The sequence below is a fragment of the Moschus berezovskii genome, chromosome 17 (genome assembly GCF_049115385.1).
Source record: "Moschus berezovskii isolate FMDL1 chromosome 17, NW_MosBer_1.0, whole genome shotgun sequence".
Lineage (NCBI taxonomy): Eukaryota > Metazoa > Chordata > Mammalia > Artiodactyla > Moschidae > Moschus > Moschus berezovskii.
In genome coordinates, this window is record NC_142476.1 from 20,382,049 (window position 1) to 20,408,949 (window position 26,901).

At 36.8% G+C, this 26,901-nt stretch overlaps 1 protein-coding gene across 10 annotated transcripts in view; it reads right to left on the minus strand.

Annotated features, from left to right (window-relative positions):
* The window catches only part of LPGAT1 (lysophosphatidylglycerol acyltransferase 1), an 85,081-nt gene that overhangs the window by 26,580 nt on the left and 31,600 nt on the right, over positions 1–26,901 (minus strand). For 8 of the 10 annotated variants that reach the window (XM_055419036.2, XM_088845253.1, XM_055419035.2 and 5 more), the window contains exons 3-6: positions 20,792–20,910; positions 14,949–15,044; positions 11,662–11,935; positions 8,218–8,344 (exon numbers count right to left, since the gene is read on the minus strand). In XM_055419036.2, the coding sequence (XP_055275011.1) occupies positions 8,218–8,344; positions 11,662–11,935; positions 14,949–15,044; positions 20,792–20,910 (616 nt within the window). Of the gene's footprint in view, positions 1–2,544; positions 4,225–8,217; positions 8,345–11,661; positions 11,936–14,948; positions 15,045–20,791; positions 20,911–26,901 lie in introns of those variants that run through there. The other 2 variants (XM_088845249.1, XM_088845251.1) reach the window with 2 other exon arrangements.

Consider the following 26,901-nt stretch of genomic DNA (forward strand, 5'->3'; position numbering starts at 1 on the left):
GTTTCTCAGATAAGCATCTTTTAAAAAATATTACATTTTCTATGTATTGTCAGGATAAAGGGATAATATTGATTTTTCTGTGATGATTTTATATCAAGATTGCTGAACTCTATAAATAGATGTGAACTCAGTTTCTTGGGTTTTCTACATAGACCACTGCAATGTGTCAACTTGACTGGACTAAAGGATGTTTTACATTATTTGTAAATAAATAAATAAATAATAATGTTTTACATTACCTGAAATAATGTTTGGTGTGCTATAAGGGTATGCTCTAAGGATGTCACTGGAAGAGATTAGCATTCAAATCAGAAGACTAAGTTAAGAAGATGCGCTTCACCAATGCTGGTGGGCAGCATCTAATCCATTGAGGGCCTGACTAGAACAGAAAAGTGGAAGAAGGGGGAGTCCACTGTCTTTGCTAAGACCTCCTTCTGCTGCTTTAGAACAGCAGCGCTCCTAGCTCTCAGGCTTTCAGTCTTCCTTCCCCACCTTTCTCAGACCTTGGGACACAGACTGAATTATACCACTGGCTTTCCTGGTTCTCCAGCTTGCAGATACTAGATCACGGGACTTCCTGGCTTCCAAAATCAGGAGAGTCAACTGCTGTAATGAATCTATTCTTGATCTCTCTGTATATCCTATTGGTTCTATTTCTCTGAAGAACCCTAACTAATACAGCTATCCATCATTCCAATGGATGATTTATAGCTCATTTGTCAATTAAGTTTGGAACAATTTCAGTATCTTTATACTTAGGGACATAGTAGGGAAAAATCCTTTTTAATGACTCATCAAACAATAAAAGACTATGGACTTTCTCAATCCATCACTATCAGGGTATCTTAGGCAGACTGATTCTCTTTATATGTTACATTCCAGAAGAGGTCTCAACTCTAAATTGAAGTTTCTGACATTATTGTTTGGGGTTAAAGGGATAGTATAAGGAGGCATCATTTTTGTTCTCAAAGCACTGGATATATTTGTTTGAAAATTTTAAACTAATAACAGCATTCAAAAACTATTTCTGACAATCAGACATTATTTACTTCTTTGATAGAAGTAAGCATCATCACTTACAAAGTATTTCTTGTGAAACAAATTTAACCCTTAAGCTGATGAAGTTGTAGTACCTACCCACCAATTTATAGGAAATATAGGGAACAGAGGAATACACAGGATACAATCAGCAAAACAAAAACTATGTAAACTCTACAGGGCAAATGATATGGCATCTCAAAAAATAAGCTATGAGAAAAATAAAAGAAGGAGGAATCTGGACACAAAAGAAACTTGAGATACGTCAACCAATTGCAAGTTAGCTGAATCCAAAGTGTCAAAAAAATAACTTATGAGACAATCCAGGAAAATTGATGACTGACTAGATATTTGATAATATTAATAAACTATTAATATTTTAGGTATATAGTGTGTACTGTTTTTACAAAAAGAATTATTATATTTTAGAGAATATACAACAAAACATTTACAAATGAAATGATATAATGTCTGAGCCTTCCTTCAAAATAATCCACTGGAACCTGGGAAATAACACAGAGGAAACAACATTCACTGTAAGTGTAAAACAGGTACATGGGGTTTCATTTCTAGGTTTGAAATTTTCCATAACAAAAAGTTTTGGAGGAAAACACTATTTCTGAAATTATAGCCCCTAAAACTGAAAAAGCTTGTAACTTGTTTTAAGAAGGGAAAAAACAGAAAGAAAAATCAAAGTGATATAATATTAATCACAAATATTATAGGTTCCCTAGTGGCCCAGAGGGTAAAGTGTCTGCCTGCAATGCAGGAGACCCGGGTTCAATCCCTGGGTCAGGAAGATCCTCTGGAGAAGGAAATGGTACCCCACTCCAGTACCTTTGCCTGGAAAATCCCATGGACGGAGGAGCCCGGTAGACTACAGTCCATGGGGTCGCAAAGAGTTGGACACAACTGAGTGACTTCACTTTTCCTATGCATAAAATTAACAAAATATTGTACTATTTTAAAATGTTGGTAATTTTTCTGATAAATAAATTTTTCTGTAATTTTAACACTCTCCAATCTAACAACAGAACTAACAGGCTAATACATCTATTATAAAAAAAATCCAAAAATGGGGTAGGATAAACTATATGTATGTACTGACATTCAGCATGAAAGTGAAAGTGAAGTCGCTCAGTCGTGTCCGACTCTTTTCGACCCCATGGACTGTAGCCTACCACGCTCCTCTGTATATGGGGTTTTCCAGGCAAGAGTACTGGACTAGGATGCCATTTCCTTCTCCAGAGGAATCTTCCCAACCCAGGGATCAAACCTGAGTCTCATGCATTGTAGGCAGACGCTTTACCATCTGAGCCACAAGGGAATTCAGCATAGTATTATTAAAGTCAAGAATGAAACCTGAGAAGTCTATGATCAATAGGGAAATAATTAAATGTATCTAGTAGCCAGGATTTTGGAAAGCCACTAAAAATGTAAAAACTTAATAAGGGTACTTAAAATTATTTATAAAATTTGTAATCTTAACATCTAGAACATGTGTAGTACAGGCTTCATTAAAATGCAATGTGGAATAAAGTAGAATAAAAGTAACTTTTATGCATAGTACAATTGCAGCTACACTATAAACATACATAAAACAATATTGAAATGAAAAAAAAACATTTATGTGAGCATGCTAGGAGAGATTTTTTCCCTCTGTGACGTACTTTGATAGTTACATGCTTCTATTTTTAAAAATAAATTTAATGTTTTACAAAGTACACAACAGACAGCATCTAAAAGAAATTTAATCCTTTAATCCCCTAAATCTAAAATATCATTTTAGTATATCATCAACAAAAATTATTAGTGAGATATTTTATATTCCTTTTTCCTACTAGTCTTTAAAATTCACTGTATATTTTACACATACAGAACATCTCAAATCAGACTAGCTACATTTTAAGTGCTCAACAGCATATGTGGCTAGTGGCTGCTGGAACTGGACAGTCCATGTCTAAATAGCACAAACTTTAGCATTCATACATTCAACAAGTACTGCATTCTAGAAATGCTTATTTTCTTTACTGATAAAACGATCCTGAGGCAAATATGTCAGAAAGGTAACAACTGTCCATTCTTGCTAGTGAATATATTTTCTTTAAAAATATTCATTAAATAGTACTTTTCTGAATTAATTCCCACCCTCCTACAAGCAGAAAATAATTTACTATCCAAAGTCTCTAACTGAACACCTTCAAAGTTACCAACGTTCCAATCAAATTAGACATGAAAGTAACATGCTTTTAGCATGTTAGTAATGCGACGAGTTGACTCACTGGAAAAGACTCTGATGCTAGGAAAGGTTGGGGGCGGGAGGAGAAGGGGACGACAGAGAATGAGATGGCTGGATGGCATCACCGCCTCTGTGGACATGACTTTGAGGGCATTCCGGGAGTTGGTGATGGACAGGGAGGCCTGGCATGCTGTGATTCATGGGGTCGCGGAGAGTCGGACACGACTGAGCGACTGAACTGAACTGAATTGCTTTAAGGAATGTATCTGTGCCACTACACTTTTGGTTAGAACTTATTTTAAGATTTTTAAAAATATAAGCTATTTCTGCACGACAAAATCATCTTCTCCAACTCACTTTTTCTAATTTGGAGTGAAGGAGACATTTGTATTGGAGTTTCAGCTTTAGCATCAGTCCTTCCAATGAACACCCAGGATTGATCTCCTTTAGAATGGACTGGTTGGATCTCCTTGCAGTCCAAGGGACTCTCAAGAGTCTTCTCCAGCACCACAGTTCAAAAGCATCAATTCTTTGGCGTTCAGCTTTCTTCACAGTCCAACTCTCACATCCATACATGACCATGGGAAAAACCATAGCCTTGACTAGACGGACCTTTGTTGGCAAAGTAATGACCCTGCTTTTTAATATGCTATCTAGGTTGGTCATAACTTTCCTTCCAAGGAGTAAGTGTCTTTTAATTTCCTGGCTGCAATTAGCATCTGCAGTGATTTTGGAGCCCCCCCAAAAAGTCTGACACTGTTTCCACTGTTTCCCCATCTATTTCCCATGAAGTGATGGGACCAGATGCCATGATCTTTGTTTTCTGAATGCTGAGCTTCAAGCCAAACTTTTCACTCTCCTCTTTCATTTTCATCAAGAGGCTTTTGAGTTCCTCTTCACTTTCTGCCATAAGGGCATGCGTCGAGTCACTGGAAAAGAGTCTGATGCTAGGAAGAATTGGGGGTGGGAGGAGACAGGGATGACAGAGAATGAGATGGCTAGATGGCATCACCGACTTGATGGACATGAGTTTGAGTGAACTCCGGGAGTTGGTGATGGACAGGGAGGCCTGGCGTGCTGTGATTCATGGGGTCGCAAAGAGTAGGACACGACTGAGCGACTGAACTGAGACATTTGTATGAAGGACGGGTTACTTTTGCTTTTATCTCTGTAACATTCTATCCCTATAATTAAAATCTAATTCATGTTTAATTTTGTTACTAACTCCTTAACAGCAGCACACTGTGCCCATTTCTACTTTAACAGGAATAAGCTGTTTTCTGATGTGACTGTAATATGAAGGGGAGGAAAAAGTTGTTCCCCTCAAATGGTTCTCGTAGTTAAGCCTTAGTTCCTCTTCTAAAGGGGCTTCCCTGGTGGCTCAGATGATAAGGAGTCTGCCTGCAGTGCGAGGGGACCTGGGTTCGATCCCTGGGTCAAGAAGATTCCCTGGAGAAGGAAATGGCAACCCACTCCAGTATTCTGGCCTGGAAAATCCCATGGATGGAGGAGCCTGGCAGGCTACAGTCCATGGTGTTGCAAAGAGTCAGACATGACTGAGTGACTTCACTTTCTTCTTTCACTTTCCTCTTTTAAAACAACCTTCACTTTGGAAAGAGATCCATAATGCAGTTGTATCCATAGTAACAAAAAATATTTCCCTAGTTAAACAATATATAGCATTGGGAAGTGAAGAATAAGACACCTTTTCAAGTCACTCAATCATGGCCAACTCTTTGCAACCCCATGGACTGTAGCCCACCAGACTTCTCTGTCCATGGAATTTTCCAGGCAAGAATACTGGAGCGGGTTGCCATTTCCTTCTCCATTAAAGTAGTTTAGATCCAGTCTATGCAGAATGCTAATTTATTAGTACTGGATTTATCGATAACCCATACAAACCTTATATATCTTAGTACTTTGTGTAGTTTTTTAAACACTTTAAAAATCAGTGTATCATTTGGTGCTTAAACAATGCATTTACAGCACTGTTATTTACTACCTGTTCATAGGACAGGATCTAATCAATAATCACGTCACAAATTTTAACTTTCTCATTTATGTGGTATTTTAGGGAAGTATTCTATGGTATAGAATAATATGTATATTTAGAGTTCATCTCTTCCAGAAATCCTAAGCCTAAGAAGTAAGAATTGAACTGACAATGTAGAAAACTGCTTTTGGAAGAAAAAACAGTTTATTTCAGAACAGTTAAAATTAGCTATTGCATTCTTCTAATTTTTCTCCCCAAGCATCAGTACAGAAACATAAAATCTAAAAGAACATTCAGCTGTGCATTCTGGCAACTGGATATTCTTTTCCTATTTAAATAAAGACCAAATGTTTTCTAAGCACTTAACTGTACTAATGTATTATGGCTGAAGTCACTTGGTAGGGGAAATGTCTTGCTTACTCAGAGATCTCCATACACCTGTCACAGTACATTGCAAAGAGATACAGAACAGGTAGTGGAATCCACTTAGTAGCCTTGACAATAATTTCCAAGAAGAGAAAAGAAATGCATTAAAGAAATTTAAAATGGCCTAACCACTGATTAATGGTCAATAAATTATGGTAATTTTATTATTTCCCAAGTGTGTTCTGATGGTCAGCAATGTTACAGTAAAATAATATGGTATAATAATAGAGTGCCCCAGCCATCCAGAGGCACACTGTGCTACTCTCAGCAGGCTCCAAGATGATCGCACAGCAAAGGACAGCTGCTACCTACTATTCCATTCACTTCATTCAGTTCAGTCACTTAGTTGTGTCCAACTCTTTGCAACCCCACGGACTGCAGCATGCCAGGCTTCCCTGTCCATCACCAACTCCCTGAGCCTACTCAAACTCATGTCCATTGAGTCGGTGATGCCATCCAACCATCTCATCCTCTGTTGTCCCCTTCTCCTCCTGCCTTCAGTCTTTCCTAGCATCAGGGTCTTTTCAAATGAGTCAGTTCTTCGCATCAGACTACCTTCCATGAAATTTACTTAAAATACGATAAAAATACTTCATATACACAGAAACCTATCACAAATTTAATACTTGTGAATTGTTAAACTTCTCTTTAACCTGTTTGTACTTTCAACTTGGAGTTTCACTTCCCTGGTGGTTTAGAGGTTAGGATTTGGTGCTTTCAACGTGGAGTTTCTCCTAGCATTATGTTTCATTTAGTCACTGCTATCTCCAAATTTGATTTGCTCTAAAACAACTGCATTTTAAGTGCTGGTATGGAGAAGGCAATGGCACCTCACTCCAGTACTCTTGCCTGGACAATCCCATGGATGGAGGAGCCTGGTAGGCTGCAGTCTGTGGAGTCGCTAAGGGTCGGACACGACTGAGCAACTTCACTTTCACTTTTCACTTTCACGCATTGGAGAAGGAAATGGCAACCCACTCCAGTGTTCTTGCCTGGAGAATCCCAGGGACGGGGGAGCCTGGCGGGCTTCCATCTATGGGGTCGCACAGAGTTGGACACGACTGAAATGACTTAGCAGCAGCAGCAGTGATCTATTATATTGGCTCTTTGCAAACTTTTCTACTAATTGCATTATTTCTTTTGAAGTAGAGAAATTAAAATACATGCAATACAAGTGGGATCTTAAATACTGAGCAAAATAGAATAATTCCTTTCTGACTCTCACATGTTGTTGTTGCTGTTGTTTAGTTGCTAAGACATGTTGGACACGCTAAGTCATGCCCAACACTTTGTGACCCTATGGATTGTAGTCCACCAGGCTCCTCTGTCTACGGGGTCTCCCAGGCAAGATACTGGAGTGGGTTGCCACTTCCTCTTCCTGGTGATCTTCCTGACCCCTCATCTCCTGCACTGGCAGGCACATTCTTTACCACTGAGTCACCAGGGAAGCCCAACTATCACATGTATTGCTGTTGTTATTTTAGTTGCTCAGTCATGTCTGACTCTTTGCGACCCCATGAACTATGGCTCACCAGGCTCCTCTGTCCATGGGATTCTCCAGGCAAGAATACTGGGCCAGGTTGCCATTTCCTTCTCCAATCACATGAATACTCTTCTAAATTATACTGGGGCTGGGGGAAATTAGCAAAAGTACTAACATATCTAGCTACACTGAATTACCAAAGTGATCATTTCGATTAAATTCTCTAAGAATGGTTGTTGCTTTATCTTTAAAAAGTCAGTTGAGATGAAGAAGAAAAACATTTTCTATGTCACGTGAAGCAAAACTGGCTTGTACTAATTCTGGGCTAATAGTAATATTCTGGATAAGATATGCTTAACTGCAGAAAAAGAATACATTCATGAATAGACTTTTAAATCTACCTATAAGTAAACCAACATTAAGCAAAATTATCATTTTTCAGTGAACTTCATAGTTTCCAAACTATCTTCTATCTGTTTTCTTATTCCCCACTTTAAGCAATCAGTGCTATTTAGTTTTTCTTGCCAATCTCCCCATATTAAAAGAGAAAGAGATCTAACCTCATTATTTGTATTATTCACATCTGTATATATATGATTTCTAATGCTGCATTTTAAGTCTCTTATTCTAATTGGAAACATGTCATTCTTGATTAAAAATTTTAAAATATAACCAAACAACTGGAGAGTCTAAACAGAAACCAATTCTTCTGAGAACAAAAACAAACAAAACCGAAAACCAAAAATGGATAAGGAGCACCATGTATGTTTCCGTTTAGTTTAATTTCAATGGTGTTATTCCTGACAGGACAAATCTAGAATATGCAATAAACAGACTGCTTTGGAATTAAGAAAGCTAGGGCTTAAAATAAAGCCAAAATCCCCCCAAGAGCCAAACAAAACACCAATCTTTCTTTTCCTATCTCCCAGGGTGTCCTGATGGCCTAGAATAATACATGAGGTGACCTAGTCAACCTATGGATGATAGAGACAGTACTTTATGTTGGATTTATGCTGAGTACTAATGTGGGATTCTTACCTGTAATGTACATGTGTGACTGCTGGTTTCCTGTATCCAAGGATCCAGGTTTGAATATCTATGGGTTCAGCTTTGGGATAAGCTATGGTTGTATCTATTATCCACTGGAGGCCTTTTGATTTGTTGTCTGAGAACAATATAAAATTGGATCAATTTTTATATTATTTGCATCAAATAACATTAAAAAAAACTAACCTGCAGCAAGCATAGAAAGTACAAAGCATCTTGAAAATGTCAGAAGCTGAAGTATCATATCACGAAAGTAAAAAGCAGACTTCGAAACAAACAAAAAATCCATTCACTAAATATAACACAAGATAATACAAACCCTAAGATTTGTGATACTTGGAAGACATTAATAAATATTGGAATAAGGCAGTAAAATTAAGCATTTTATTGACACACATGATTTTCAGTTGCCGTTTTTGTTCAAAACCAACAACAAAAAAACCCTCCCATTATGGCAAGAGTTATAGAAAAATAAAGCAGTAAACCGTCCACCCTTTGGTAGGAACAACAGGTGGTAACCACTGCTGTGAGAGGGGCCAGGGAAGTTCTGCTTACTGTAGTCCTCTGCATTCTGTTTCTCTTCCCAGCTCAGAGTACAGAGTTGAGCAAGAACTGAGAGGTGAATCCTCACAGAGAATGATAATAGCTAGACTTTAAAGTGTAAAGGTCTATCCTTTGTTTGAAGTAATGAAAGGATCTTTAAAACAATAAAACTTAAACATAAGGCCAAATGTACAGAAGGAATCAACAATATTTTATTTAAAATGTCAAATAATTAAAAACTGGCCTAAAATTCTTTAAAAATTTTAGACAACATTCTAAAGGGGAAAAAATACTCATATAAGAAATAAGTTTTAAAAATTTGATTTTTAAATAATATATTGCTGAAGGAATAGTGTAGGTAAAGAAAGACATTTTAACAAGCTACCCATGACATAGAGGCTGAAATGTTTGGGGCTAAAGTGATGACTGCAACTCACCTTGAGCTGTATTTAAAAAAAACAAAAAACAACCAAGATGGACTAATAGAAGGATAGAGAGACATGTGATAAAACAAATACAGTAAAGTGTTAACTGTAAAATCCAGTTGGTCTGCTCACTAACTGCAAAACTGCAAAGTTCTTTTAATTTTTATGTATGTTTAAAAAATTTTATAATAAAATGGTTGGGAAAAATCACCAGAGTTCAGTTTAATATTGATTAAATCATACAAAAATGAAAATACTAATCCTTTTGAAGTTAATTAGATACAACTTTATTTTTACATGTTTATGTTTACATGTTTATGTTTACATGTTTAAAACCAACATGAAGGCATGGTTTGTGTTTATATAGAAAATACTAAATAGTGAATATGAACACTGAAAAAATAAAATAAAATACCAAACCATAGAGAAGAAAAGGTAAAATATAAGTAAAACTAGTTTTGGGGTATACAATTTTATAGAATTTCTTATGGGATTTTTCCTAATCTGCTAGAATAAAAAAATTTTTTTTTCTTGACAGGTAAGAAGTGGATTTATTTAGAGAGATACATATCCCATATACAGAATGTGATCTGTCTCAGAAGGAGAGGGTGGCCCTGGGAGAAACACACTCCACAGAGTGTGGGTCATCTCAGAAGGTGAGAGGCCTAAAAATTCCAACTAAGGTAAGATAAGTAATAAACAATTTCACTTTGGTTATAAACAGAGACTGTTTCTTTCCAAAAGGAAAACAAAACAAAAGATTTTTCTACCCTTGTGTGTAATCAATATGATAAGTAACCATTCCTCTGGGATCTAGACCATTACAGAATATTGACTGGGTAAAACTATTTAGAAACAGCAGCCTTTATTAGTGCAATTAATCCTGTTTGGAAGACCTTTGCCTTCAAGCTTTGGCTTGGCTGACATTGCCACAGTGTCTCTGCAGCCATGAAGCTATTCCGAACCTTCCTTTTCTATTAAAAGACTCTCAATTTGTCTTTTTAATAGATGATGAAAGATCAAGAGAGCTGACTGCCAGGCAGCTGTTTGGAAAAAACAAATAAAAGAACTCAGCACAATCTCATGGCATTATTTTTATATCTGGTCCTTACTGTCATCTAAAATAACACATATTTCTGAGGGTCCATCATTTCCATTTTTATTTTATCTAAAGACTATTAAAAGAAATAGCAAGATGCTACTAAGGAAACAGGCCTAGTCAGTTTCTTTCAGCCTTTTGATTTATAATTTATCAGCAAACTTTCATAGTGTCTTAGAGAAAATTGTTCAAAAGAGCCTTCACGTTGTTGGCACAAATAGATGCTGTAGATCTGCATACCTCACCAGACTATCTGCAAGACAGCTGCATCTTTGAGGGCGGTTTACTTTCTCCTGGCCATAAAAGTAATATGTACTATTTTTTTTTAATGCAGAAAAGTATTAAGAAATGGGGAAAAATTATCCATAATGTTACAACTCAGGGAAGCAATCACTAATATCCTGGAATCTTTCCTTTCAGAAATTTTCTACTGCCTTATTATTTACATATTTAAGTTCACATTGTTTACACAAGAGTTGTTATGTTCCTCCTACTCCATTAATATTATAGAGCAGAAGCATTTTCTAAGCCCACAGACATCATTCAGAATGGCTGTGTTATATTCTGTTAGATGGATATTTAATAATTACTTATCTATTCTCTCTTCTGGCTATTTCCAATTTCCTGCCATTCGACATAATGCTGTGATAAACTACTGTGCCAGTATTTCAGATCATTCTGTTTTGATAAGTATTATATGCAGTGGAGTAACTAATCAACATTTTAAAACTTTCAATACATACTGCCCAATTGTATTAAACTCATTCTCTGTATTAAAAACAAAAAAAACTTTCTAAATTTGATAAATGCAAAATACATATATCATTATAATTTCATTTACATACAGTTTTTCAAATTAGTCATTTATATTCCTATATCTTTTAACATAGTAATTCCACTTATAGGAATTTACACTACTTACATGCTCCACAAATCTGAAAAGGTATTTACAGGGATGGAAACTGAAGCAGTGGGAATGGCCAGGAGAAAGGTATACAGGAAGGGAAAGACACCTTTGACCTTATACATTCCTATACTATTTGAATAAATTACTATAAGCATGGACTACTTTGTACATAGAAACATTAAAAAGTTATATTTTCAGGACTTCCCTGGCAGTCCAGTGGTTTAGGATGTGCCTTCCAATGCAGGGGATGTGGGTTCAATTCCAGGTTGGGGAACTAAGATCCCACATGTGAGCCATGAGCTGCAACTAAAACCCAACATAGCCAAACAAATAAATATTTTAAATTATATTTTCATCTCCTTCCTCAGTATTATTTCTATTCAACAAAATTATAAATATAAGAAAGAACTCCAGAAAAGCCTCTAATTCTAAGAAAAGAAAAAAATGCTAAACCATCATACCTAATTCCTTAGTGTCTCCTCCTGCTGGACTTCCATTTTCCTGTCGTGCTACAAGTGCACGCAAAATAATTTTTGTTGCCCCAACTCTTGGCAAAGTGACATGTGTAAGAAATGGCAAGTTATTTTTCTTGGCAAATGACTGACTGGTTTCTCGCCTCTTCCTGAGGAAGCCCCCTTCTGGAAACAGAACAATCCATTTTCGATCTCTGCTCCTGTAATTATTTTCTAGGTGCTTCTTAAGAAGAAGAAGCTGTTGGTCACGATGAGATTTTCCCTAGAGGGTAGACACATGTATAATAAGTATAGGCATGTTTGAAATTTAAAGACCATAAATGCTAGAAATTACTGCTTCCAGAGTAAATCCCAAACACAGGCTAGAATAATGACTTCCCCCTGCACCCTACTGCTTACTTCCCTTTTGACCACAGTGGCAAAAGGAAGTTATTAGCACTTACATAAATAAACCCTTCTTTCTGAAGAAACAAATTGCTCTAATTGCCCCTGAAAGTTTATTCACTCTTCATTAGTGAGTATTTACTGAGTACCTACTACTTACTTGCCAGGCCCGTCTTAGAGAAGTAAGACCCCCTCATGGAGGATTCATGCAACTGGTGATAAGTGTTAGGATGAAGAGTAAGAGGCTAGAGAAATGCAAGAGAGTCGGGGGAAGCAACTTCAGGGAGGTGAAATTTAAGCAAAGAGCTGATAATGTGAGGGAATAAGCCCATGTGAACATGAGTGGCAGAGAACTCGAGGTGATGAGGACAAAAGAGACAAAGGGCCCTGAGGTGGGAGTAACCTCGGCATTTCAGAGAGCATGACAAGGTCAGTGTGGTTGAGAACTGCAGAGAGGTGGAGATCATATGAGAAAGGCCTTGAGTTTGGTGAGTAGTAATTTGGGATGGGATGTCATTAAACAGTTTTCAAAAAGGGAGAGTCATGATCTTATTTACATTAAATATCTTCTGGCTCCAGTGACAAAAAGACTGCAGGAAATAAGTTAGGAGACTGCTGTAGAGTATGGACAGGGGAGTTTGATGAGATTCAACTACAGGATATAGATGAGAGGTGCATACATTCAGGAAAAAAGTCTGAATGCTAACAGGATGTTCTGATGGACTGGGTCTCAGTTGTGAGGGAAAGTAAGGAAAGAGGATAATGTGGATACTGAAAAAAAGAATTCAGAAGCATTTTCAGGAAAGCCCCAAACTCATGACTAAATAGTAGAAAGGTTCTTCCTTTCAGTATGATCAATTTGATAGTAATTTTCCAGCCAACAAAATTACAGAAGCTCCCCCAAATAATTTGTATGCTTTCAGTCTTTAAATTCGGAGAAGGCAATGGCAACCCACTCCAGTACTCTTGCCTGAAAAATCCCATGGGGAGGAGCCTGGTAGGCTGCAGTCCATGGGGTCGCTAAGAGTCAGACACGACTGAGAGACTTCACTTTCCCTTTTCACTTTCACACATTGGAGAAGGCAATGGCAACCCACTCCAGTGTTCTTGCCTGGAGAATCCCAGGGATGGGAGCCTGGTGGGCTGCTATCTATGGGGTCGCACAGAGTCGGACACGACTGAAGTGACTTAGCAGCAGCAGCAGTCTTTAAATTATTCCAAATGCAAAACAAATAACAATTTTCTTAGCTGATTTATGGAACTGATTATGATTAAACTTTATTTATTAAGTTCCCAAGACTACATGTAAAATATTTTTAATATCCTTAGAAATATTTTATTAAAAATGTCTTGTAGCAAAGCCCCAAGAGATTTTCTTTAATATTAATATTTTTTCTCTCTCTCTCTTAGCCTCAAGTTATAGATTTTAATTACTATCTAACAGGGAAAATATTTTTTCTCTTTATAAGTGAATTTGTAAGTCTCTCCAATAATCTGAAATATAGTCTTAAGTATGCAAAACACTGTAATAAAAAAGGAAATGTTTTGGAGTACATTATTTTCTACTTTCAACTTCTCAAAGTTCACTAATAATTTAGTATAATTTAGCCTCCTCTTGAGGCCTACGGATCATCATGATAACAAGGTCAACTGTTACAACACTATAAATTCAATAATTTCCTCAGACTCCTAATCAGTTCATCCAGCTTTTCCTCTGGACTCCACCCAGACTGCTTCAATTGTCAATTCTGCTGTCTTTCCCTCCAGCAACACTAAGATGTTAGGTTAGTTTCTTCATTAAGTTGTTCTGATCACTTATAAGTTGATCTGTTTATTTTGTTTCAGTCTTATTGTGGCCAATCCCCATTTCCAGTTCTTCCTGAGGTTCCAAGCCTGCTTTTTTTCCCATCTCTCTGCTCAGAAAAACCAAGGGACTTCCCAGAAGGAACGAAGCAATTATACAGAATGGGGGAAAAAAATGTTTTGTACATAAAAGTGTCTGGAGCAAAGTTTATGTGTTTTAGGATACGTATTTTCATAGAGCTCAGAAGTTTTTCTACATTATTCCAGCTTATTTCTGAATTTGCAGTTCTCAGAAGAGGTTTAATTAGATTCACCAGCAATTCATTAAATAAATTAATATGTACAAGGTACTGCACCATCCAAGGTGAAGTTGCTAAATATATAAACAGTAGATTACTGTGGCATTACCATACATAAAAACACTTGATACCATATTTCAGTGATCCATTTTTGAGAAAATAAAGCATGTGACGCTAAGTAGCATATCAGGGAAACACTATTTTGATAAGTATTTTTTTTTCCTACTAAACTATTCCTAATGCTTGGGATCCATTCCCAATCCATCTTCTTCCATCAAACTCACACTCATTCTTTAAATTTATGCCATGTATTATCTTCTCCTCTAAGGTTTTTCTGGATTTACAGAAATCTGATGTACTCAGTTTTCATATTATGGATTCACAAAATATTTTTTCTTATTTATTTAATTATTTAATATTCTCCCTACTGGTAATCTTATTTAACAATCTCACAATTGCTAATTTAGGTATCTTCTGTATCATGTAACAGTGATTCGTAAGTAAAATTAACAGTGATCTCAGAAGACCTGAGAATGTGGCAGGTGCTTGAAAACTGTTTAGAAAGGGAGGAGAAGGGTAGAGATGAAAATATTTGCATTTTTAATACTTATATATACACAAATTCAGACTGAAATAATTCAAACTCTGTTTTAGGGAACAGATTCCCAGCTCCCTGAGATAACTAGAAGAGGCTCTACCTATTATAATTAGTTTTGTGATGTCTCTTTTTACACTAAAGAATCAGACTGATCAAGACTCTCACTATGGAAAAAAATGCTCATTAGTTACCTGTCTTATAAAGAAGTCTCCATGAATTAGAGAAACAATTCCAAAGTTTGTGTATTTAAAAATATGATCCATCAACCACATCATCTGAGCAACAACCTAAAATATTTAAAAGCAAAATATAATTAAATATTGGATAGAAAAAATACTGAGTATAGTCTAGCCAGTATCTAAATTTTAAGCATAATCATCCAACAATACTTTTCATTAACCTAAATATTTAAAATCTAATGCTATTTCTACAAATAAAGTGCTACATGAAAAATTACAGGTCTTGATTCCAAGTCTTGGATTCTTAAATCACAGGTATATACATCACTGGGTAACAGATAAAACTGAATTAACTTAAATTTGAACTTAATGATTTCCAATTTGTTCTATGTAAACAACATCACTGGTAATTCTTACATAACTTGTAAAGTTATTCTGAAACAATACAATATGCCTAAGTTATCAAATGAGGGCTATGAGTTTAATTAATAAGCATTAAGGCTTTGTACGAACTTCCCTAATAGCTCACACGGTAAAGAATCTGTCTGCAATGCAGGAGATCCTGGTTTGATCCCTGGGTCAGGAAGATCCTCTGGAGGAGGAAATGGCAACCCACTCCAGTATCCTTGCCTGGAGACCCTGGTTTGATCCCTGGGTCAGGAAGATCCTCTGGAGGAGGAAATGGCAACCCACTCCAGTATCCTTGCCTGTAGAATCCCACGGACAGAGGAGCCCGGTGGACTACAGTCCATGGGGTTGCAAAGTCAGATACGACTGAGCGATTAACATTTTTACTAAGGCTTTATAAAAGTCTTAATATCTTTGTTAACATCTTTTTTAAGGCTTTATAAAATGTGACTTTACCTTAATGGTTAAAATATTAAAAGTAAAAAATATAAAGATATAAATATAAAAATGTTCAACAGACAGAACACTAAACAATTCATTTACTCAATAAATACACTGTGAATTTTTAAAAATTAATTCAGTAGAGTAATTTACACATTCTACTATGAACTGTATTTGTTAGTTTATACAAAGCCATACTCTTTACCAGCATAAAAATACTGTTTCTTAAACACAAAAATATTATCCATTGCTGATAAGAATATCCATTGCTGATAAGAGTTAATATTCTATCAGGAGCAGAAGACTTTATTCTAAGCAAAATTTCAAAATTAAAAGTAAGTGTAAACAGGATCTAGTTAATGAATTGGTTAATTGTTCTCCCCTGCTGAGATAATAGCATCCCTTGTTATAAGCCTTAAATAAATAAAGTGAAAACTACAGCCTCAATCAAGAATGCAACAGAGCTCTACTTTGGTTCCTAAAGGAATAACAAACAAATTCCATCTCTAAGCACAAAACTGTATGAACATATAAGGAAAAAATGAAGAATTGACACCCATGTGCTGCTTTTAAAAAACATTATAAAACCCCACAAATAATATAATACTCGAGCTTCTGCCTTAATTTTTCAGCATTACTAAATAATTCAGTTGCATGATTCCTATTCCACCAGTTTTACTGTGTAAAATAACTTAAAAAATAGATACAAATCAATTAATACAGAATAAAATAATTACCAACATCTCGTGTTTAATCTTGTTTTGCTTTGTAATGATAACTACTTTGTGTAAATAAATTGAGATCTGAACTAAATGGAATTTGCTGAAAAGTTTCCCAAGAAACAAAACAAAAAGCAAGCGGATTCAACCTGCAAAATCTTTGAGCTTTAAACACAATATGAAGTGTGACTGTAAATTATTAATCTCTGGGTTTAACATACCAACACTAAAGTAACTAGCTTTTATGTTTAATCTTACATTTATAGTGGATTTACCTCCTCAGTTAGAAAGTAACCTAAAACAAATTCAGTAAGACAGTCAAGCTATCTTCTAAGATTTGTATGGCTAATTCTGTCCTAAGTTATTTGACAAGAAATATTACAAGTCAATAAATTTATATGTCCAATAGAGTTCTATTAGTAGAAATGAAAATTCTTAGTTTTATCATCAACTGCCGTGAAAGGGCAAGACCCCTCACTTTAGAGACATTTCTTAAAAAGGTACTCGAAAATATAACTAATCTTTTGACTCATATTCTTGAAAAAAAGAAGTCAGTAAACACAAGCTGCCTGAGTCAACTCAGTCGACATTTCACAGGTCGTCTGTCAGAACACTGCTAGGTATTTCCAAGGGACAAAATTCAGTTCAGTTCAGTTCAGTCACTCAGTCGTGTCCAACTCTTTGCGACCCCATGGACTGCAGCACGCCAGGCCTCCCTGTCCACCAACTCCCAGAGTTCACTCAAATTCATGTCCATTGAGTTGGTGATGTCATCCAACCATCTCATCCTCTGTCATCCCCTTCTCCGCCTGCCCTCAATCTTTCCTGGCATCAGGGTCTTTTCCAATGAGTCAGCTCTTCATATCAGGTGGTCAAAGTATTGGAGTTTCAGCTTCAACATCAGTCCTTCCAATGAATATTCAGGACTAATTTCCTTTAGGATGGACTAGTTGGATCTCCTTGCAGTCCACGGGACTCCCAAGAGTCTTCTCCAATACCACAGTTCAAAAGCATCAATTCTTTGGCACTCAGCTTTCTTTATAGTCCAACTCTCACATCCATACATGACTACTGGAAAAACCATAGCCTTGACTAGATGGACCTTTATTGGCAAAGTAACGTCTCTGCTTTTTAATATGCTGTCTAGATTGGTCATAACTTTTCTCCCAAGGAGTAAGCATCTTTTTATTTCATGGCTGCAATCACCATTTGCAGTGATTTTGGAGCCCCCCAAAATAAAAGTCTGACACTGTTTCCACTGTTTCCCCATCTATTTGCCATGAAGTGATGGGACCAGATGCCATGATCTTAGTTTTCTGAATGTTGAGCTTTAAGCCAACTTTTTCACTCTCTTCTTTCACTTTCATCAAGAGGCTCTTTAGTTCTTCTTCACTTTCTGCCATAAGGGTGGTGTCATCTGAGGTTATTGATATTTCTCCCGGCAATCTTGATTCCAGTTTGTGCTTTATCCTCTACATTAATTATCCTTTACCCATAAGCATGGATTTTCTACATATTCAAACACCTGGAGAGGCTTACATAAATGGCTCCATTCTTTATATCATTCTGAAATGTTAGTAAAGTCAATGGTTCTTCAGTTTAGAAATCTGCAAGGACAATTCTGGTTGTCGCAATAGCTAGGGAGTTCTACTAGCATGCAGTAGGTTGCAGCCAGGTAAGGAAAACAATTCCAGCAGAACAGTTGAGAACAACAGTGCTATCCTACCAAAATGCAAGCAGTGCCCCTGCTCCACAAAGGAATAATGACGGGCACCGCAGGAATTCCTGAATTCAAAACCCTATGTTACACTTATATCACCATTAAACTAATATTTTTAAGTGTTACTTGCTCAGTCATGTCCGACTCTGCAACCCAATGGGTTCCTCTGTCCACCGGATTCTCCAGGCAAGAATACTGGAGTGAGTTGTCATTTCCTTCTCCAGATCTTCCCGACCCAGGGACCGAACCTGGATCTCCTGCATTGCAGGCAGATTCTTTACCATCTTAGCCACCAGGGAAGCCCTAACAGGCCAGTTTTAAACTGACATTAACTTTCTTTCTTTGAAAGTGCCCATGGAGTATGCAATTAATCAAATAAACATTTCAACTTGTGAGTATAAATTAATATTGCCCCACACTTACTAGGCAGGAGGTAGAGATCATAATGTTGTATCTTTTAATTCTCAACTACTCCTTTATGAAACAAGATAAAAATTCTTTGAAATTTCACATTATTTAGTAATATCAGATGGTAAAAAATATTTAGTATAACTATTCTGAAGGAGATCGATCCGGGGTGTTCATTGGAAGGACTGATGCTAAAGCTGAAACTCCAATACTTTGGCCACCTCATGCGAAGAGTTGACTCACTGGAAAAGTCTCTGATGCTGGGAAGGACTGGAGGCGGGAGGAGAAGGGAACGACAGAGAATGAGATGGCTGGATGGCATCACTGACTCGATGGACATGAGTTTGAGTGAACTTCAGGAGTTGGTGATGGACAGGGAGGCCTGGCATGCTGTGATTCATCAGGTCGCAAAGAGTCAGTCATGACTGAGCAACTGAACTGAACTGAATCTGAAAATGGGAATAACTCTGGACAGAAAAATGAGCAGAAGAGCAACTAGCTGAAATCTCTTTACAAAAGCAAACAAATCAAAATTTCTTTTGTCCACAATATTGGTGAATCTCAGATTACCTATATTCTGACTAATACAGTCATCATTTCTGCCAAACTGAAGTTATTAAGAGTAACAAAGTTAGGATATTTATACTTATCATTTTAAGCACTTTTTGAGATTCAAAAACCAATGGAAGACATCATAGGCCCTCAGAAAAATCACTATAAATGTAAGTATCTTATCAGTAAGAATAAAAATGTTCTCCTTGATATAAAGTCAAATAGGTTTTTTTTTCGGTTGGGGGGGCCCACACCTCACGGCATGTGGGATCTTAGTTCCCCAACCAGGGATCAAACCTGTGCCCCTTGTACTGGAAACAGAGTCTTAACCACTGGGCCACCAGAGAAGTCCAAAAATAAACTAGCTTTTACAAAATTTTAACATCAGTAATTTAGAGGACAGGTGACATTATTATAAATGCAAATATATCTATAAAGTGATATTATTTTAACAATTCTGAATATAAGAAATTATTGAATTTATTCTACATTCTAGCAAAATAATGCCTTTGCTTCTCAGATAAACAACAAAAACAGATTTCATAATAAGCAAACACTTTCCATTTACTCTCACCTCATTTTCTGACCCTTGCCCTGCTGAATCAAACTCTGAGGACCTAAACACACCAGGTGGATTCTTGCCTTGGGTTCTGGCCATGACTATTTCACTATGGAAGAGGCCCTTGCTTCACTGCTCTGCTTGGTTCTACCCAACCCTTTCAGGTCAAGTTTATGTCTTCTCTTCTCCACAGAGTTTTCTATGTCCACCAAGTACATGGTGAGCTCACCTTCCACCAAATACTTCTCACTTTGTCATTAAGTATTGTTTACTATTCCCTCTCTTCACCCATCACTAGCTTATCAGTTCCTTTATAGGATGATGTTCTTCTATATTTATAGTTGCTGACCATGAACATGAAACACTGATAAAATACCTATTGGTTTCTTCATTATTAGGCCAAATATTAACTCCATTAATTCTATATACTTTCTATTTATTTTCTTTTCTATGAACATAACCTCTTTCCCTTCTCCTAAGGTGTTAATTCTTTTAATGTTAAGGACTGACTTTAACATCCTCCCATTTTATAGATGTATTTTAGTTATCAATATAAGCAATGTGAAATCAACAGTTCAAAACACAGCCCTAGAACACTGAATAAAATGGACATAGTATCTTTCCTTTCAATTTGCTTTCTAAGTGAAATTCAAAACAATATCTACCTTACTTTCTTCTGGCTAAAAATCCTCAAGATCACCTAATTCCCCATCCAATTTTATTCTTCTGTCTTAAGCAAACTGTTTTTTGTGGTTGTATTTCTCAAACTGGCAATCCACCACTCACCTCAAGACAGCCCCAAGTTGAACCATATTAACTTTGCTTTCATTTCAGTTCTTAAAAATAAAAAAGCTTCATGGAGGTATAATCCACATTATCCCAGTTGGTTTTCTTTAGGTCTATAAATTCCTCTTAGAGTGATTTAGAATTATATACACAGTATAATTTTTCTTCACAATTTTACACTCCCAGCTGTAGTAAGATACTCAGCTGACCCTTTGTCAGCCCCTCTTCCCCACAGCCTGTCTCCGCCTTCAGGATGGCTTACCAGTCCTTTGTCCTGGAGGCACATCATCAGAGTGCACACATCTCCTGTTGCCTGATGGTTCACCAACATGACTGCTTCATCTTCTGAGATTGTTTTAATATCTTCCCCCCACTCCATCACTGTAAGGACAAGACGTTTCAAAGCTGTCATTCTAAAGATTTATCTATTTCCAGAAATCTTATGTTAGAAACACTAGTGCACATTAAAACTTCTGAAAGTTTATTTCCTAAGTATATTTCCTATAAAAATCAGGACATTCATATTTTAGAGAGACCCAAAATATCCATGAAAATGTAAAACGGCCATACCTTTGATTTAGAAATTCTATTTAAGAGTTTATCCTACAGAAACATTTGTTCAAATGGGCAAAAATATGCATAAAGGAGAGTTAGTTCACCAGCAGGGGAATGGATAATTTTCATACAATGGAAGAGTATAAATCCATTAAAAGAATGGAAAATATCTCTATACACTAACCTCAAAGGACTTCTTATCAAGTAAACAAAACAAATCACAAAACAGTATATATAATATGATCCCATTTTTTCAAAGAAGGAATAAAATTTACATGTAATTTAACACATTGAAAAAAGTCTGGGGAAATGAATTCAAAACTGTAAGTACTGATCTTCATTGGGAGGCAGTTCCCAAAGATCCTTAAATTCTACTTTAGAATAAAATATGCAAATAGTATAAAATGTGTAAGCATTTTCATTTTATAAGAAAACTAATTAAAGATGTTACATTTATTAAAAATCTCCAGATGAAAAATCATTGCACCAAAACCTATATGTACACTCTAAGGAAAACAGTGATATCTCCAAGTAGGTATGCCTCATTTTATAGCACACTTACTACACACACACAAGATAAAATTAAACATCAGTTTCAAACATCAGGATTCTATGGAGAAGCTTCTAGGTTCTTCAAGTGTCTGACATAAATTACCAGAGGCTGAAATATACTAGTATTCATTCATCTCAGTCACTGCTATAAGGAAAGAAGCTGGGCTCCCTGTGTGTAATAGTTCTGGAGGAAACAGGGATGGGAGACCTGGAGCTCACCTGGTTCACCTCTGCCAGCCCCCCTGCTCCGCAGCCACACTTCACTGTCACCCCAGTATAGTGGAGCTCCTCTTAAGACATCATTCGAGAAACGAGTTCTGCTGATTTTTTCTTTCTACTAAAATCTAAGAAGCACCTATGCCTTCGCTTTAAAAATCGGTGTGAAGGGAATCTCAGCTAGGCTGAGCCCGTCTTCGGTTGTGCTTGTTACTGTTGTCCAGTCTCGTCCAGCTCTTAGCGACCTCGTGGACTGCAGCACACCAGGCTCCCCCGTCCTTCACTACCTCCTAGAGTTTGCTCAGGCGCGTGTCCATTGAGTCAGGGATGCTGTCTAACCACTCACCCTCTGCTGCCCTCTTCTTCTTTTGCCTTCAATCAGCTGTGCTATCTACTCGCATAATCATTCTCTCAGAAGTTATTACTAAAACACAAGTAGCTTACACTGCGTGCTGAAACCTTTTACTTTAAGCTTTTCAAATGAATGCAGAATGGAAACTACATTACAGATGCCCAGTAATCCTTAAGGAATAGAGGTAGGACACTGAGGACAGTCCAGTGGCAACAATTTTCCTTCAGAGTGGCCTTTCCTTTCCCAAGTTGCCAGTGAAGTTTAGCTGACAAGCTAACTTTACTTAAGCTTATCTGAACAGCTGATATATCATACATGGTATGTGTGGGGGGTGGGAGTATAAATTGGTACAAGAGTTTTGGAAGTCAATCTGGCAGTCTATATGAGAACTAAGAAATGTAAAAATCTTTTAGCCAGCCATTCCACTTCTAGGAATTCATCTTACAAATATACTTATGTGTAAAATGACACATATGCAAAGCTCTTTATTGTAGCATCATTTATAAAAGCAAAGATGAAAGCAACTAAAAAGACAGAGTAGCTCAAATTTATAGAAGTTTCTAAAATGGTGGTTGATAGGGAAAACTGGGGAACTGACTAGCTAAATAAATTATAATATATCCATGCAATAGAATATTATGCAATCATAGCATCTATACCGGAGAAGGCAATGGCAGCCCATTCCAGTACTCTTGCCTGGAAAATCCCATGGATGGAGAAGCCTGGTGGGCTGCAGTCCATGGGGCGCGATGAGTCAGACACGACTGAGAGACTTCACTTTCACTTTTCACTTTCATGCATTGGAGAAGAAAATGGCAACCTACTCCAGTGTTCTTGCCTGGAGAACCCCATGGGGTCGCACAAAGTCAGACACGACTGAAGCGACTTAGCAGAAGCAGCAGCATCTATACACTAATATGAAATGATACTGGCTGAAGCTCCAATACTTTGGGCACCTGATGCGAAGAACTGACTCATTAGAAAAGACCCTGATGCTGGAAAAGACTGAAGGCAGGAGGAGATGGGAATGACAGAGGATGAGATGTTTGGATGGCATCCACCAGCTCAATGGATATGAGTTTGAGTAAGCTCCAGGAGTTGGTGATCAACAGGGAACCCTGGTGTGCTGCAGTCCATGGGGTCTCACAGAGTCAGACATGACTGAACAACTGAACTGAACCGATCAAATGACATACTGTAAGTAATAAAGGCTAAGTGCAGAACACTGTGTGAAGGATGCCACCAGTTGGGTTTTCAAAAAAGACAGAGAATATATTTACTAAGTGAAAACTTCCCATATTACGCCTCTGTCAACAACCCTTCAATGAACACACACATGCACACCTTAACCTTTCATTAACTCATTCTTCACTCAATAAAGCAGCATCAGGCACTGTGGATATCAAACGAGTAAGAGCAAAAGTATTATTCTAATAGCAGTTAAAACACAAGAAAAGTCTAACTCGATTCTATAAATATCGGGCTATTAAGAGGTAATATGGAAAGCCTTCTGGCTCCACATTGATGTTTTATAACCAAATATTCCTTTCAAGCAATTTCTGCTACATGAATGGAAAATACGAGATACTTGGGCCTGTAATGCAGGAAAGCCTACTTGTAAATATAACTGCAAATAAAAATAAGCTTTCTACATAAAACGCATCTTACCGTTTGTTAGATATAAAGTAGATAAATCCAGTGTGTTGGTTTCAAATATCAAAATATAAATTGAATTTAGAACTCTTTGTTCTGGCTTAAATAGTGTCCCTTCAAATTTATATCAATCCAAAATCTGTGAATGTGACCTTATTTGGAAACAGGGGCTTTGTAGATGTAATCAAGTTAAGATGAGGTCAGAGTGGATTAGGGTGGGCTCTAAAACTATATCCAGTATGACTGGTGTCCTTAAAAAGTGAGGGAAATTTGGACAGAGATACACAAGGAGAACGTCACGTGACGACGGAGACAGAAACTGGAGGGATGCATCTACAAGCCAGGGACCTCAGACAACCATGGAAAGTGAGCGAGAGGCAAGGGAGGATGCTTCCCAGTGGGGCCACCAGGCAGCACGTCCCTGCCAACACTTCAGCTTCAGACTTCTAACCCTGAATTATGAGATAATAAATTCTTGTTGTTTTAGGTCCCCCAGTTTGTGGCACTTTGTTATGGAAGACCTCTAAAACTAATATATCCCACCTTCCTCAACTTTCCTCATTTCGCTTTTCCATTCTATTCCCTTCAAATAATAGTTTTTTTCTAACCAACTATAAGAAAAGAACAACACCACTGTAAACACCCAGAAGATTATATAGAAACCTAATATATATTATAAATGGTTCTCAATGTTCATTCCTACAAATAGTTTAAGGGTATAAAGAGTTAACCCAATACAGATTTTATCTCTCTGCCACAACTTAGCTAAAATTACTTTTCAGACTAAATGTCAATTTATTATACTAAGACTTACATGAATACTAAATCAAACAAGGGAAGGTAGCTGGATCAACTTTTTAAAAATTATCCTGATGCAGCAATAAAGTCATGCTATATTTTATAATAAGCTGAATTTTATTCAACAATAAATTTCACTTCTAGTATCTATGGGATTCCTCTTTTACCAATACTTTTACCATATCATTATGTACTTCAAAGATCACTGTTAGACAAAATCAAGATTAAAAAATGTTTGCAGAGAAAAAACATTTATTTTATGTATGAAATAGCTGTGTTCCTCAAATCACAGCCTGCTATCCAAACCAATAAGTATAATAATGGAGCCAGTATCTTAACCAAGGAATAGAATTATTCTCTGTGGAATAGAACTATTCCACATAGAACTATGGGTGAGAACTATTCTCATCCATAGTACAGAAACTATGGATGACAGCCAGTTCTTACATTGTACTTGATTAGAAGAACAAAAATATTTTAACATACTGTTCTGTGAAATGAATTCTCAAAAAAGAACTGGGTCAGGTCCATTATTTCCAAAGGGAATGAAAAGACAACTGGGTAAAAACTGGAAGAAAAGTTCCCTAGTTATAACTGAATTTTAAAAAATTCTTATTAAAAACCAAAGCCAAAGATTATCACCTACTACACACACACATATATTAATAAATCTCCCCAAAAGTCATAGACCAGATTTGATTAGGATAGTTCACATCTCAAAAAGAAATAAAAACAACAATTAAACCATCACAAATTCCTTAAAAACACTGCTGCTAAAACTGTTGTACTGATCCACAAAACAGAATTAATGTGGAGAAAAAGGTTGCTTTTTACATACAATCATAATAACAGAATCATAATCATAGCTTGCTTTTCAAAAATCAAAAAAATATCGGCAAGCTGATGACACAAACTATTTTATGCTTCTGTGCCTCAGTATTTTCACTTAAGAAACATAATGATATCATTATGCTATTCAAACTTATTGTGAAATGAATGAGATACAATTGATAGAATCACAGACATCCTGGGTAATTAGATTACACGACAGTTGAAGTTTCCTTTGAAATCACTATTAACTGAGTCATACAACTACTGTGTCACTCACATAAGGTCAGGTATTCTAATATGAATAGTAAAGATTAGAGAGAAAAAAAAAACCCAACACATGAAAGAGTCTCGTGAAACTCCGGAACTGTGGCTTTCAATAGCCCAGATTGGAGGCAGACTGGACTGGATTCGTCCAAAGTCAGGGGTTAGCAGAGGACGATGAAAAAGGAGAGAGGACATTACGGGTGGCTATGAGAAAGCAGCTTACGGTACTGAATACCAGAGAGGAGACAGGAGGGAAGGAAGCAAGTTAGGGAGTGATTCATTAAAAGAAAACAGAGGGAGAGTATTATTATAGAGATACTTGATGCCTCCCACTATGTCCACCTTTACCCATCCTATTCAAACCTCCACAAATAGGGTCCAGACATTTTGAGAAAGCCCCCAGCAGAATCTAATGTATGCCTATAAATAAGAATCACTGGAATTTATGCACCAATGTTTTAAGAATACTGAACATACTGGGAAGCTGTGGTCAGCACCCCTTTTTGGCACTTTAAGAGGTTAAACTTGAGATGGCAAGGCTCAAGGTATAGCTTTTGGAAGGGCTGCTTAACTAAAAGAATAATAGCATATATTATTAAATAGATATACAATTAAATACTAATAATATTAATATCTATCATTTACAGAATGTTTACTATGTGTCAGGCATTAATAATTAGTAATAGAAAATAATTCACATTATTTTCTTATGTAACCTTCACAAAAATCCCAAAGGTACAGACACTATTATCCACAATTTACAATTGAAGAAAATGAGATACAAAAGGTTAAGCAATATCTTCAAATTACACGGTTAGGAAGAACTGGGATTCAAAACCACTGTATCATGTTGTTACTGTGGGTGTCTTACGGCATTGAGGAACCTTGAGGAGAGGAACAAATGGGTGTACTGCCCACACAGCCCCTGACGTTGCCCATGATCATACCAGGAAATGGGGTGGACATGCCAAGTTAGTGATTAGGTCCACTAACCTTATTTGTCCTCAACAACAAATAAGGGTGGGGGACAACAACAGGAAGGAGTGGAACAGAAGCCAAGAATCAGGTGTTTTTTGGATGACAGTTGACAATAACCCAGACCAAAGAGGCAAAGGATACCTAAGAAAAAAGAATCAACATTGCTTTTGGGC